The following is a 15,599-nucleotide window of genomic DNA, read 5'->3' as shown; positions in this document are numbered from 1 at the left end:
CACCACCCTCCTCCTCTCCCCCACAGCCTCAGTTCAGTTTGGATTTCAGATGTGAACCCTTCCCCCTTACCCTTTGTTCTGGGAGGAAAGGACCCCTGAGCCAGGGCAGCAGCAAGCTTTGCACCACCACTGGAGCTACAGGGCAGAAAGAGGCAAGAACAGGGACCTGGTTAGAGATTAAGCAAAAACATCCAGGCAGTCTGATGGATTACAGGTAGACAGCAGGAAGGACTTTCCAGAAGTGGGGGATAATTCTGACCCGCACATGATCTTGATGAAAGGGGATAGGAAAGGAAGAAGAGTGATTAACTGCCTCTCAATCATTGTAAAAGAGAATCTCTTTCTATTGACTAACAGGAGGTTAAAATAAAGTAAATAAAGCATATGATTTAAAAGTCAGTCATCATCTCCTTCCTTAGGCTCACAGGAGTAGGGATGGCCTAACTGGGGTCTGGGTCACCCCACCCTGCTAGGACCTAAGTTTCTGACCCTGATCAAGGATGAAGAGGTGGGGGGCTTGGGGCTGATTGGCTCTCCGGAGTCGGGGTGGTGGTGAAGCAAACAGGTTTATGAGGGCGGTGGGTGACTCCAGTAGAGAGAGTTGGATCTTCCCACTTCCATTGCCTCCCTTCTCCAGGTCCTAGTCCTAGCTCTCTGTGGCCTCTGCCTTCTTTTCTTCCTAATCCTGGGAAAGGAAGAGAGGAGCACTTAAAAAATGCAAGAAGGCATGGGAAAGAGGTAAGCAGAGGCTGTAGGAAATAAGAAGTAGGAAGAGTGGAAGTTAGCGGAAAGAACTTTCCAGCAAAAATGAAGGACAGAGGGACTGTCCCTCCCTGGACTGTCACGGGATGGGCTGGAGGGCTGCTGCTGGGGGCCAGGGAAATGAGAAGCTGCTTAGGACCCCGGTGTTGCTTTGGGTCCAGCTCAGAGTGAAGCCAGGAAGGGTGGCTGTGGGGTGATGGTGACTGGGGGTCTCTGCTCCCATTGCCGCCCACTGCAGAGCAAGTCTGTGGGCTGCTCCAGAGGCCTGAGCACACTGGCTGGGGGGCAGCGAGGGGGGGTTCCAAAGGGCTGGGGCACCTGCCGCCGGACTCTCTCTTCCAGCCTTGATTCCTCTGCCTCCGTGGGGTCCTGGCCTAAGACTCTGCCTGGGAGGAGGGGGCCTTCCCTAGACTGAGGGGCATCCCCCATTCCACATACCATACCTGCCCCTGTGTCTCGACTTCCATGAGTTTCTAGAGGGAAGGCTCCCTAAGTCATTTTCTGTCTTCCCCTTTCTTCCAGCCTGGCTTTCCCCATCGTTGTTTCTTACGTTCTCTGCCTCTCTCTCCTGTCTCTACCGTGTCTCTGCCTCTCTCCCGCTGCCTGGGTGTCTGGGGCTCTTCTCTGTCTCTGACCATCTCCGTCTGCCTGTGTTTCTCTTTGCTTTCCTCTCCCTTCCTTCTTCCCTCCCGTCCTCTCCCTGTGCTAGCTGTGGGTTAGGTACCCTTGTCCCCTTTCCTGGGCCCAGATCACCGTCTACCTGGGCCGGTCCTCTGCAGGCAGGCACAGCTGCCATCCTGGGGCCACCTCTTTTCCCCAGGCTGTTCTGACCTCTAGCTCCGCTGCCGGCGCCAACCCCTGCCTCCGCCCCCTTTACTAGTCTGCCGCCCTTAGGAGAGGCCGCCGGGGCGCCCCGTCGGGAGCGCGGGGGTGGGGGTGAGGGAGGAGAAAAGGGGCGGCCCCGGGGACCACCCGCGCTCGGCCCCGCCCCCCGGCCCCGCCCCTCCCGGGTCCCTGCCGGCGCCCCCAGCCGAGCCCCGGCCGCAGAGCCGCCGCTGCCGCCCGATGAATGGAGTCGCCTTCTGCCTGGTCGGGATCCCGCCCCGCCCGGAGCCCCGGCCCCCCCAGGTGAGGGCGCCGGGCCGGGGAGGGGGCGCGGCCAGGTGCTGCCGGGGAGCGGGCGGCCGGGCCGGGGTCGCTGCGCCCCCGCTCGGCGGGCACAGCCTGGGGCGCACGGCGCGGGCACCGCGGGCACCGCTGCGGGGAACTTCGGCTGGTGGCAGGCCGGGGAGGAGCCGGAGCGAGAGCTGCCCCGGGCAGCGGGGCGGGAAGGAGGGAGGTGGGCAGGGGGTCTGGACGGGCACGGGGCTGTCAGGGCAGGAGGCACCGGCCGGGGTGGCGGTGCCGGGCCCCCGGCGGCCGGGCAGCGGGGGCGGGAGGCCCGCGCCTTTTGTCCGGGTTTTTCAGGCGGGGCGCCTGCCGCCGTTTCCTCTGCCCGAGTTTTCGTTTTCCGTTGGCGAGGCCCCGGCACAGCTGGAGGGAGGGGAGTGGGGGAGGGGGTTCCCGGAGCGGGACGTCCTCGGTCACTGCGGCCGGACACCCCCTCCCCGCGCCACACATGCCGCCTGCCCGGTCGGACCGCGCGACGGAATGCCAGGCACGGGTCCGCTGGCCCCCTGGGTCCTGGAGAAAAGAAGGAGGCCCAGGACCCCTGGCCTTGCAGGCGCGGCAGCCCTATCCTCTGCCCCCTCCGGCTGGCTGTGGGTGGGTCTGGGCGCGGGGTGCCAGGGGCATTACTCAGCGCTGGGCTGCTTTGCTTGGGTTCTTTCATCTGCCAGCTGCCGAGGCTGGGGAGGGCCAGCAGGGCCTTCCACCCCTACCCCCCATCAGGGACAGTTCCCTACATCTGAGCCTGGCTGCCCAGTCCTGCTGAAGCACCCCAGCACACACTCCTTGCATCCCAAATTGGAGGGTTGAACACTGTCAGGCCAATAGTTTTCCTGAGCTTGGAAAAGAAGTTCCCTAGGGATCAGGTTGGGGTCAAGGCCGGGGCTGAGGCCTCTTCCTCTTTTGACAGGGCTGAAGGATTAGGGACCCTTCACTCCAGCCCTCCCCCAGTGTTGCGGGTGGGATCTGGTGCTTTGCAAACTCCTGCTGAGACAAGTGTGTTTCTCGGGTGCTGAATGTGTTCAGTTCTTCCTCAGTCTGCATCTCTCTCCCCACTTCCCTTCAGCCAAAGTGTGTTTCCTAATTATAAACTTGAAATTCAGGATGGACAGGGGGAGGGGGTGGAGGTCATTAAGCCTGAGTCCTTTGGATTCTCCCCCCACCACCAACACATACTTCATCTCTATCCCCTTTCGGTCTCCACCTCCACCGTGGCCCAGCTAGGGGTGGATGGCTTTTGATCCCACACGGTTCCCCGCCTTTGCCAGAGCAACAGCCCTATTGCCAAAAGTGGCCGGCTCTCACTGAGATGTGCTCATTGGCATGCGATTTGAATCTGGATTATATAACCAGTCATTTTGCCTGCAAACACGGCTCGAAGGCCCCCAGCCCAGCTGCTTCTTCCACTGGCACAGTGTGGTTGGGTCCATACCAAGGTGGCTGGGAACTCCGAGGTCCTACATCCGAGGCCCTGCCTTATCTTTGGGAATGATGAGAGCAGTAAATCCCTACATTCGATGCTGGATTCAAGGGTCTCAAAACCCCCTGTGAGTGGGTAGGATAGGATTTAGCGTGCCATTTTACAGAGAGGGTCTGAGCCTACACAGTGACAGTCCCCAGGCTAGAACCAGATCTCCTGATGATAGTCAGAGTACAAGATGAAGTTTGGGGAGGAATATTACTAGGAAGGCGGCTTTGTGACACCCTGGGGAATGGGGCAGGCTTGCATAGATCCCAGCCCAAGCAGAGAGGGACTGGATCTGGTAAATAGGCCCTGTGCTTGGGCAGCCTGGATGGGGGCCTACTGTGTCTCCTTCCTCAGGCCAACCCTGAACTCATGGGGAAGGGGTGCAGCATTCTGGGCATGGATGGGAGTGGGGATGAGGGAGGGTGCCGTTTATGGAACAGGGCAGTGCAGGAGTGGCCAGTGGATTGCTTCATCCTTCATTGCAGGGATATTAGAAGGACTTCTTGATGTGCAAGGTTAAAGGAGAGTCTACAAAGCAGGAGAATGGCCTGAGTTACAGTGTGAGGAATGGCAATCAGATATACGGGGGAACTTCCAGAGAGAGGCTTGCGAGCTGCAGCATCACAGGCTAGCCTGGAGCTCATGCAGGGGAGTTTCCTCCAGTAAGATGGGATTCCTGTGCTGTTGGATTCCAATGTAGAAATCCAGAGAGATTCATAGGGCATGCAAATATATTAAAATAAGCATACACATTGGTGCCTGGAAAAGATGTGATATTAAGGAAGGGAAGTTGCTTTAATAGTATATCTGATAGCCAAGACATAGATAGCAATTACTCTGAGCCAGGATTTACATAAATTACCTCCTTTAATCCTCACAGTACCACCATGAGGTGGGTACCCTTCTTATCCCCATTTTACAGTTGAGGACATTGTGGCACAGACAGCTAATAGCTTGGCCAAAATCACATTGCTAGTAAGTGGCAGAGCCAGGGTAGGAACCCAGCAATCTGGCTCCAGTGTCACGCTCTCACCCTCACTATCCCGCGTCTCAGAACCTGCCTTGTCCCGCTGTTATTCCCACCCTGAATCTGGGTCCGTCTTGGACACAGCCCAAGAATAAGGTCAACTTCTTGTTGGATTGGAGTGTGATTGGTTGTCTTTTTTGCTGGGACAGGGCTGGGGACCAGAAGTCCCAGGGGCGGTGAAGCCTCAGGGGTCCCTCTTTGGAGTGGGGGTGAGGAATCAGCTCATTTACTCCTTCAACTTCCCCCTGTAACTGACTCCCCCAACATGCCAGCCCACAGCACTTGGGCTGTGGCTCAGTTCGTTGGTGTTTTCCTTCCACTGGGGCATCAGCCCTACTCTGTTGGCTGCAGGGGTTCAAAGGTGAGATATTGGCTTGGTCAGGGATTTGGACAAAGCCTGGTTTTAATGATCCTGCTCTCTCATCCTCCCCAGAGAGAGCCATGAATAGGGCCCGTGGGAGCCGGCGCTGCCTTTCCCCGAGCTCCCCACCCCCTTCAAACAACCCGCCTTTAGAGCTGGGCCCCCCTGTTTCTTGTGAAATTGAGCCAGCTTGTCAGCAGGGCAGTGCCAGTGTGTACCAGGCAAGGCATCTTCTCCCCCACTGCCTCAGTGGGACATCAGGCTGGGATGGCCTTGGGTCTGGACTGTGAGGCAAGTTTAAAGCCCTGTTGGGGTGGAGTGTATTCTTCACCTGTCAGAGTGAGTCAGGACCAAAGGGGTCATCTTGTCCAACTCCCTCATGCTACCATGGGGAAACTGATGCCAGAGAGCACCCAAGGTCCTTTAGCCTGTGAGTGGCCGACGAGAGCCCAGGTCATCTAACTCCCAGGTTCCCAGGCCATGTCTTTCCCTCCATGGTTGGTTCTGTCCTTGGTGGCCCCCCTCAGTGTGGAGGGAGAAGGGAGGGCAAGGAGGAGCAGGGATGAGTGGACAATGTGTCCTGTTCATCTCTGTCCCCAGTGAGCAGCACAGCTCCTGGCACAGAGCAGCTCCCCATAAATGTTAGTGACGAGCAAGCCAGGCAGCAGCCCCTCCCCTGGCCTCCAGGGTGCCCTGGGCCCAGCTCTATCCCTGGCATCATGATGGTTGATTTAGAAGTCAGTCTCCCCCACCCGACTGGAGTTATTTTGAGGGCAAGAAAAATGAGAGCAATTAGGTCCACAGTACTCACCATGAGGCAGGTACGTTATCATCATTCCATTTGACCGAGGAAGAAACTGGCACACAGAGTTTATGACGCTTCCTAAGGTCATGCAGCAAGTAGGTGGCAGAGCTGAGGAGTTGACCATTCTTTTAATTTCATTCCAAGTGGCCCCAGAGGTGTCATGTTTGTCCTGGTATCCACAGGGCCTGGCACACAGCCAGTACGCAGAGAATGTTTCTTGACTGACTGAATGACTGAATTCATGAATGGTGGGACAGAGTATGGAACAGCCACAGAATCCTGTAACCCAACCCTTTGGAAGTAGGTGGGGTTGGGGTCTTGGGAAGGCAGCCTGGAGGCCCATCGCTGTGTGACCTGCGCCAAGAGTGCCTGAGACAAACCTGGGAAAGAAGGGCAGCTCCCAGACTGGATGGGGCCTCCGGGGTCCCCCCCAGTCTTCCCGCTTCTATCCTGCTCTCCCTCTCTTCCTTCATTCCCCAGAGTTCCCAGGGGACAGCGCTGAGGCCTGGGCACCTGGGAAAGGACTACAGGTTGTGTTAAAGAGGCCTGTTCCTTTTCCATCTTTCTCGCCCAGAGATGTTCATCTCAGTGCATCACCTTCTCATGGAACATTCCCTCCCTTTCTAGTTGGAGGGTGCAGGGAGTCTGTTTTGGGGCAGGGCCTGCTATGACTATCAGTTCTCCATTTCTTACGAGAAGGGGTGTTGGATTTCCAACCACCTCCAATCCTAAACCTGAGGCCCAGGGACATCCCCTCCAACTTCCTCAAACCCTTACATACCTGGGCAGGTGTCATTTCCCCCTCTAACCCCTTTTGCTCTCCACTAGCTGGTTTGAATTAACATTGGTCTGTCATTATCCTTAGGCCACACTTCATCTGCAGTGAAGGCTGGTGGGGAGCTGGCTGGGAAAAAAGAGGACTTTGTGGGAGATACAGTCTGCTTTCTCATATAGACGGGCCAACCATGGGAAAGGAGACGCCTGGGCCTGGCCTGGCCCTCAGGACGCTGGGGGGGCAGTAGCACCCTGTGGTTGAGTATATGGGCCCTGCCTTTAGCCTGCAGAGGTCTGAAGTTCAGCAATACCCCTAATTCACCACGTGACCTTGACGAAATACTTAATTGTTTTAGTCTCAGTTTTCTTCCCTGAAATAATCCCTCAAAATTATTGAGAGGACTAAATGAGGTCATACAGCTAAAGTGGCTGACATTTGGTAATCTCAACTATTGGTAGCCATTACTGTTAAACAATAATCAACGGAGGGGAATTGAGAACTACACATTTTTGGCTCAATAAAAAGAATCCTTTGTGGTCAGAGTAATCTGAAGAGGAAATGAGCTGCCTCTAGAAGTAATGAGGCCCCTGTCACTGGAGGTGAGCAAGCACAGGCCGGGCAACGACATGAACTAGAGGGAATTCAGGCATTGGCTGAGGGGTTGACCAGAAAACCTTAAGGGCCCTGCTTTGGATCAGCACCGTGTGATAGGAAGTTAGAGCAGCAGGAGACCCGGTTTCTGCTGTCAGGGACTGGGGAGAGGAGGCAGAACCCCCGGCCTCCTGGGAACATCAGAGGTTGGCTGCTGTAGTTGGGGGTGTGAGGCTCCTTGGAGAAGTAGTCCTGAGAGGTTGCCTGGAGGAGGGCTGAAGGATGGGAATGGATCTGATGGCTGGGCGAAGGTGGGAGGCCATTGCAGTCTGGGGAAGGGCCTGGTGACTGAGGGACAGGGAGGAGCCTGGGCCTCCAGTCCTAAAGTCAAGTCCCAAGGCTGTCTCATCATCCCAGGTGCCCAAGGGGTGTAGGTGTGTGACGGTTGTGGTGGGGAAAGAGTATTTCTCTGTGCCCCCACTTCCCATCTGCTACTGGAGGAGGGGCCAGGGCTACTCCCCATGGCAAGGAGCCTGGGCCTATAAGGAGCGGAACTGGGGAAAGAAAGACTTCTTATGCCCAGTGTATTTGGGGGCGTCCAGGGGTCGGGGGAACAGTGGGGCCTTTGTCCCCAGTCGCCGGGAATCGGGCTGAGGAGCCAGCCCTGGGTCTGGCTGGGCTCTCGGCAGGCAGGTCCTCTTTGAAGTGACCCTTTCAAAACTCAGCCTGAATCCCAGGGAGGAGAGACAGCTCAGGGTGGGGCATGGGGATGACTGAGACCCACAAGGCCAGGCCCGAGGGATGGAAACAGACCCAGTGCTGGCCTCTCCGATGAGGAGGCTGGCAGGAGGTGTGTGGGCTGGAGGAATGTGGTGGGCCACGTGAGAGGACAGCCACGCAAGTGGTCTTGCCCCAAGTGGAGGTCAGTATAATGAAGCACAGAATTCATTTGGGCCCCTGTGCCTGGTTTCTATCAGTCTCCAGTTAGATTCCTGTCTGACTCTGAGCTTCTAAATCAGCAGCTTCTTCTTCCTTGTGAATTTCCTAGAAAAGTGTGAGAGCTCCTTGGAAAGAATCGAGTGTGGATGTAAAACTTAGAGCCCTTGGGAGGAGAGGTAGGATCTGGGCTATCCAGAGCTTTTCCTGCTCCTGAGAGCCCCCAGAAGGCTGAAAGGGCAGGCTAAAGTAGAGACCCCCACTCGCCACCACAGACTTTCCCTCATTCTAAAGGTGGAGAAACTTTGTCTTGTTCCTGAAAAGTGAGGGAGGGAGGAGAGAAGCCCGCCAGAAAGGGAACATCTTTGTGTTTCAGCTGGAGAGGTGTTAGAGGCCACCCCTTCCCTGTCTCCCCGTTTGACTCATGGGGAAACTGAGGCCTAGAGAAAGGACAGGCCACGGGGATAGAGGCTGAGGAGAAGGGACAGCAGGAGCAGAAGGAAGAGAGAGAGGCTGGAAGCCAGGTGAGAAGAGGAAGGGGCCTTGGTTGCTGAGTTATGATAGGAGGGTATTAGATTAGTGCCCAGAGTCCTTTCAGCCCTTACCTGCCATGATTCCATGAAAAGAGGGAGAGGAAGGAGCGGGTTTCTATTGGAGGGTTCCCAAGGTCCAAGTAGGAAGAGGGACTCCAGGGTTTGGACTGAGCAGTGGACAGGGGAACCTTTGGTAGCCCGAGTGGGAACCCTGCCCCACCCCAATGCTGTTTTCCCTTTCATGCTCCCACGCTGCAGTCTCTCCTTGGAATCACGACACTGTCTGTACTTGGGAAGAGTCTTCTAAATCTCCCTTTCCTCTTCAGGAGGTGTGACCCATGTGAGAAGGGGGGAGGGACTGAGAACCCCAGGCGGTGATGGGGGAGCTACAGGGACTCTGGTCTCTCCTGTATCTTGTACTGGCATCTGCAGAGCTGAGCCCTCATTAGCTCTAATGAAGCCTTGGCACTGTGCCCCCCCCTCCACCCTGCAGCACCTGGGGGCGGTGGGAGATGAGAGGGGCAGCTGAGGTTGGGCCAGAGCCCAGAAGAAGGGGAATGTCTCCAAGAGGGGAAGTGGAAGGCGGGAAATGCCCCTCCCAACAAGGCGGGGCTGCTGGTGGGAAGGAGCAACGGCCCCCACTCCTCCCCCACTGGGACCTTTTCCTTCTCCAGTGGCTCCCAGAGGTCTAGGTCCCCCCAGTGCTAAGGAAAACCTTATCTAAGGGACCAGGTGTGTCCTGGGGGCACTGAGGACATTCCCAGGCCTGGCTTGCATAGAGTGTCCCTCCTACCTGCTCCCTAATTTCAGCCTGGGGCAGGAGCAGGACCTGACACCAGCATGGGAGGCTCCATGCTTGGGAAAATCAGGCCAGGCCTTAATGCAAACCGGCTTTCATTCATTTGGTGGGTGGTCATTTCCTGCAGGCCGCTTGTGCTCTAGGCTCTCTCTGTGGCTCTCAGGACTTGGATGAATAAGACACAGCCCTGCCCTCAAGGGGTTTCTTGTCTGCTTTTCCTAGCCCAAAAGCCAGACAAAAAGGCTCCACTAAGATTTTATCAGCACAGGTTCTGAGATTTGCATCTACACTATCGGCCTGTTCAGAACCCCCCTCGCTGCCCCCTGCCAAAAATATCAATGTAAAAATGGCCCAGTCTGACTGGGGAGACAGACCTGAAGTAGACATAAGCTAGCATCTTCACTATGATATCATCTGAGGGTCTAGGGTTCAAGCCCTGTACCAGCCAGCTGCAAAAAAAAAAAAAAAAAAAAAGCAGAAGAGTAAATATAAATGCATAAAATAGTGAAGTAAAAAACAGAAAATTGATAAAAACCAGTTGGTGATACAAGTAACTTCCTTTCTTTCATCTCCTCTTTCCGAACCTATCATGAAGTTGAGAATTCTTTTTTTTTTTTCTTTTGAGAATTCTTTAGTGAATTACCTTTTGATCAGTTTGTCGTTGTATATTTACAGATGCAACAACTGAGACCCTAAGCGGGTAAATAAACTTCACCCAAGGTCACTCAGCGTTGCATTTAAAGCTGGGTCTTTCTGAATCCTAGCCTGTCCTTGCGGTCACTTCTATATTCCCTGGCAAGGAAGAGCCTGGGAGGACACCCCCCACCCTGGAAAGGTGAACCCTCCTCCCCACAGCTGAGCCCTGAAATCCAAGTCAGAGTTGGCAATGATGAAGGATGGGGGAGGGCAGACGTCATCGGCGGCGGATGTCAAGAGTGTGATTATGTGATTATGTTCTTCTTCTCTGTGACTCCGCTGTGAGTCAGTGTGGAGTCTGGGTTTGCTCCTGAGTGGCGTGGGGGACCCCAGGGCTCTATCCATAAACATGGGCTGAGCCCCTGCCTCCTCTAAAGATGCTCCAGCTCTCGGGGGAAGAAGGCTTCACCGAGGAGGTGAGGCTTGCCAAGGCTTGAAAGATGCCTGCTGAGATGAGAGAGGGAGGGACGAGAAGGGAGAGAAGGACATTCCAGGCAGAAGGACCAGCATGAACACAGGCAAGGAGCTGTGAAACAGCCTGGCCTCTTAAGGGATGGATGAGTGCAAGAGTGAGGCTCAAGAGAGAGGAGGCCATCAGGCCAGAGAGGGCCAGATCGTGCCCATCCCTCCTCCACGCTAGCATAGCCCCCCGTCATACTAAGGAGCTTGCCTTGTTCTCATAGCTACTATGGAGCCATGTAAGCGTGTCTGGCAGTGGGGGCAGCAGAGCAGGTGAGAGATGAGGGCTGAGACCGGAGGTGGAGATGGAGAGGACAGGATAGGAGTGGACACCTCACCCTCTCCCCTTCCCAGAAACTGGCCGTACCATTGCTTTCCCTCGTCTGGAATGGCCTTCTCTGCCTTTTCCATTTCTCAAACTCCTATTCATTCTTCAATGCCAAGTTCAAATATCCTTCTCTATAAAGCCTTTTTCCATCAAACTTCCTCCAATATTTGGGGACTTCCTCCTCTGGGCACTAGACTTGCCTATGAGGGTAGGGGCTTTGCCTTGTTCACTGCTCTGTCCCCAGCTTCTAGACCAGGATCTGTTGACTGAATATTGTTGACTGATGAACTAAGTGTCTCCATAGTACTTGGCACTGTATTGTGAGAACCACAATAATGGAAACAATAGGAATATTGGTTACAGCCAACATTTATTGAGCACTTCAGTGCCAGGCCCTGCTCTGCTGAGCACTTTACACACACTATCTCTTTAATCTGCACAACAACCCCAAGAGGAATGGATTATCTCTATTTTATCAATGTAGAAACAAGCTCAGAAAGGTTAGTAACTTGTCCAGAGACACACAGCTAGGGAGTGGGAAAAAGTTGGGATTCAAACCTAGGTTCCTCTGAATACTGTTTAGGAACTTTTCTTTTTTTTAATGGCGGCTGGCTGGTTCCTAGTAAGGGGATCTGAACCCATGACCTTGATGTTTAGAAACTTTTAAACACTGTCATCTACAGCTCCTTTATTTGCTGCATGTCTGTTGCTTTGATCTTTATAAAAGCAGGGACTGCTTTTATTAATTTTTGAAAATTCTTTGTGGACTACTGAATTAAGTTTTGTTGAGCAATCCCTATGTGCCAGGCACTCAACATTGAGTCCTCTCAAGGATCCCATTTACAGCTGGGGAGACTGAGGCTTGGATAGGGAAAGGACTTGACCAGGGTCACACAGTTGGGACCTAAGCCCTAGTCTCTTTGACTTATCTTTCCCCAGTGTCACTGGGCCCCCCAGCCCAGTGCCAGGCCCTTGGTGACACCCGGTCAATAGTCCCAGAATGAAAGAAAGAAGAGATGGGCTTTGAAGTTGACTGACTTGTTTGGGGGCACACAAGGGGCAGGACGGGGCCTTGGACTTGGTCTCCTACCCCAAACCCAGTGTGAATCCCACTGCAGACACTGGTGAGGAAAGGGGGTCTAGAGGCAGCGACTGGGGATGCTGTAATTTCTCAAGTGCCCAGCTGTCTGTCAGACCTCTGAGCTCCAAGGAGGCGAGGCTGGCCTTACCAGGACCTTGACAGAAGATGGTGACAGACCTCCAGAAGCTGCACAGCATCTGGGTTTTCGGCCACGGGGTGAGGGGCAGGGACCTCCTGGCTTGTTAAATGCAGCCACAGAAGGCGGCAGCACGTGTGGGCAGAGACGCTGCATGGTGGCTGAGGGACGGGCACTACCTCTTGTTGAGTGCCCATTCAGCCGGTGTTCCCAGACCGGATGGCACCCACCAATCAGAGATGTCCGCAGCCATTTCTTTGCATATTATTTGCATGACCACGCCCCTTTGTCCCTACCGCTCAGCCTCTGGCCCCAGAAGCTTACCTCCTTGGCCCCCACCCCACTTCGGGCCCCCTGAACGGAGCTCGCGTGGGAGGGGTGGGGTGGGGTGGGAGCTGACCGGGCGGGCAGGGCAGACCTGGGCTGCCAGCCTGGCCGCACTATTCATAGCTCAGGCTGGCGTACTTCGCATACTTGGCGTTTCTCACGTCTGGCTGCCCCTCCACTGTCCTCTCCTCCCTCCCCTCCTCTCTGCTCCCTGCCCCCCATCCCCACCTTCGTCCTCTCAGCCAATTTTCAGGATGTCCGAGCTGCCTCGTCGTGGATGGCGGAGCCCACATAAGGAAACTGAGGCCCAGAGAGAGGGCGTACCTTTCTGCTGGACTTAGAGGGAGAAACTGGTAGTAATGAGGCATGTAATGAGGTGGCTGAGAGCCTGTGCTCTGCCTGCAGACCAACCTGAGCTTGAATTCGGAGCTGACAGTAGCTGGGGGACCCTGGCAAACTCCTTAGCTGCCAGCTAGGAAAGCTTTTCAGAAACAGTCAAGCGAGACCTGGAGGATATGGGTCAGGCAAGGAAGGATGGGGGAGGGGAGAGTCAGGTATGAATCAGGTATGCGAGAGATGGCTGTGGATGTGGTGGGCAATCAATCTCTGAGTGTCAGGACAAGGGCTTGGCATGTTTGAGAACCCAAGAGGAGGGCTGGTGGCTGGAGCGTGGCCAGCTGGGGCAAAGTCACAGAGCTGCAAAAAGGATTCAGCAGCTTTCCTTTCCCCCCATTCCTTATTCCCCTATTCCAGCATCCCCATTCTCTGGATCCAGTTCCTGGGAAGGGGTGGAGATGCAAAAAGACAAAGATCTGGAGCAGGCCCTCCCCCAGGGAGACCCCTCCTGGCCACCCTCAAAACTCTGAAGAGAGGCTCATGCATTCCTCAGCATTCAGAAACTGTGCTGAGCACCCACCCTGTGCCAGGTGCTGTGTCAGGAGCTGGGGACTCGGCCAACAGCAGAGCAGACATGGTCCTGGTCTTCCAGGACTCATAGCCAAGGGGGGAAATGTCAGCTCATAAGTAAACAGACACCAATGAGAGGGTGCACAGGGCCCTGACCTGGTCTGGGGGCCAGAGGAGACATGTCGGTGGAAGTAATATTTTTGCTGAGAGCTACAGGTTGGGCAGGAGTTAATTAGGGTGTGGGTTGGAGAGGCAGGGAGAGAGCTGGGAAGAGAGAACAGCATTCCAGAAACAGCATGTGCAAAGGACCTGAGGCTGGAAGGGTGCCTGGTCCTCACAGGAATTGGAAGGAGGCCAGGATGGCTAGAGCACAGAGGAAGGGGGTGTGGTGGGTGTGGAGGCCCAAGGCATGTCCCACAGGGCCGAGTCGTCATAATATTAATCTAGACTGTCAGAGCCAGAGGGAACAGGGTGGTGGAGGTGATAAAGTGGGTGGACTCAGAAGACACTTGGGAAGCGGAGTCTCTGGTGGTGCGTGTAGGCTGGTCATAATACCTCCCATTTATTGGTTCCTAGAGTGTGTTCCCAGCAGCTTTGTCAGGCTGCTATCCCTATCTTTATTTTGCAGCTGAAGAAATAAGAAAACCTTGAATAATTATGATCTGTAATAATGAATATGCTTAAAAAAAAAAAAGAAAGAGTAAGAAAACCTGAGTGATGACCTTGAGGTCACAGCCGGAAAGGGCCAGGTCCAGCACCAATGGCAAGTCTGGCCCTTTTCTCCATATCGGCCTTCTTGATGCTGAGACAGTGGTCCCTCTCTCACCCGCCTCCTATCTCCCACCCCTGGGTGCCCCTGCCGGTTTGCCCAACATTGCATAGCTAGCACCAACTGGGTGGGGGACAAGAGGTCAAGGTGGTGGGTGGTGTGTGTCACCTTCATTTCAAGAGGCTGTTCTGCTGTTAAATGAGATAGTGCTTATGGAGTGTGCCTGGCATATAGTGAGCATGCAACAAGTATTAATCACTCTTGTGGCTATTATGTACCCGAATGTGGGGTCAGGCAAACTGGAGAGGGGGGAGGATCTGGGGCTGAAGATGATGCCACCCGTCCTCTTCTGACCACAGAGCCCAGCTTAGAAACTGTTCCTGTTCCCTCACGGGCAGAAGCCCAGGGGAAGCCATTTGTCCCTGCAGAGCCACCATCCCCTCCGCCCCTCCAGCTGCTTCTGGGCATCACAGGCTGGATTAGGGAGAGGTTCAGTTCATAGGCAGGGCCACATGTGTAGGGAAGGTAGGGGTAACCTGGGCGTGTTAGGCAGGACTGGGGTGAGGGGGTGGGTGGTTTCAGGGGTGGGGCTGAGAGCCTCTCCCTGCAGGTAGTCCCATGTGCCCTGGGGGAGACTTTCGGAATCTGCTGAGACCTGCTCAGGGAGGGGATGTGGCCTCAGCTTGACTAGGACTGAGCTCTCCCCTGAAAGAAACCAGCGGGTGCACCTGTTCGCTCTGCCCAGGTGGTCAGACAACAGGAAGAACTTCCGGAGTGGGTGCATAGGGCTATTCACATCCCGAGTTCTCCCCAGTCTCCTCTGAAATGAGCTGTTCACTGTGGGGTTGGGGACTGGATATGATGATTCTGGAGAAGAGTCCTAGCAGGCATTCTCCTGTCTCCAGAAATGACTGCCCCAACATGTCTAGTCTGAAAAGGGGCTCTGGGCTCTCTCCAGTACTCCTTGACCAAAGAGAGACCCTCAAGTTTCCACAATTGCTCTGTTCTTCTGCAGGGGGCCCTTCTCCTCTGTAGGAGTTGGGGAGAAGGTGATTCTGGGGAGTAATTGGGGCCTGGAGACTGCAATGGAGGGAAGAAACTGGGTTGAGGGCATGACGCCTGCCCCTCTGGTCTGTAAGGGAAATCAGGCGTGCCAGGGCTCAGCCAGCAGGGGGCTCTGCTGCCCTTGGGACCTGCCAGCCCAGCCCGGCTGCCTCAGACCAGACTGTGCACCCTTCAGTGTGTAGGCACATTTTCCCTGGAGTGCTTGCAAGGACAGTGGCATGTCTCTGTGTGCACACCCTGTTGTGTATGTTACAGGTGGTGTGTAAATGTGGGGTTGGAACAGACATGTGTGTGCTTAGTGGGCTCGGGTCTCAGGAACCTCACACTGAGCCAGGCTTCTGTCAAGGAAACTCTTCCAACCCTTGGCATGTGGCAGGACCTTGAAAGAGTCTGTGCAGCCATCAGTTCAACTTCTGATGGATGGTAGGTCCCCATCAATGCCAAGGACCTACCGTGTGCAAGGTTCAGACTCTCCTAGCAGCTCGGGACCACCCCCTGTGCAGGGACCTCTAGGGCCCCAAAGAGGACAATAGGGGCTCTGAGAAAGTGCGGTGGAGAGGGGTGGGAGGTCCTCCAGGTAGGGGATGCCCAGCTGTCCTGGGCAACCT

General features: G+C 55.2%; 1 protein-coding gene across 3 annotated transcripts in view; it reads left to right on the top strand.

The window, feature by feature from the left end:
* Window positions 1–1,827: 1,827 nt before the first annotated feature.
* Window positions 1,828–15,599, top strand: part of ARHGAP23 (Rho GTPase activating protein 23) — a 74,008-nt gene continuing 60,236 nt past the window's right edge. For all 3 annotated transcript variants that reach the window (XM_063110829.1, XM_063110834.1, XM_063110832.1), the window contains exon 1: window positions 1,828–1,890. In XM_063110829.1, the coding sequence (XP_062966899.1) occupies window positions 1,828–1,890 (63 nt within the window). The remainder of the gene's footprint in view (window positions 1,891–15,599) is intronic.

The sequence above is a fragment of the Cynocephalus volans genome, chromosome 10 (genome assembly GCF_027409185.1).
Source record: "Cynocephalus volans isolate mCynVol1 chromosome 10, mCynVol1.pri, whole genome shotgun sequence".
Taxonomy (NCBI): Eukaryota; Metazoa; Chordata; class Mammalia; order Dermoptera; family Cynocephalidae; genus Cynocephalus; species Cynocephalus volans.
Note: the sequence above shows the minus strand (reverse complement) of the source record. Positions and strands in the feature narration are given on the sequence as shown.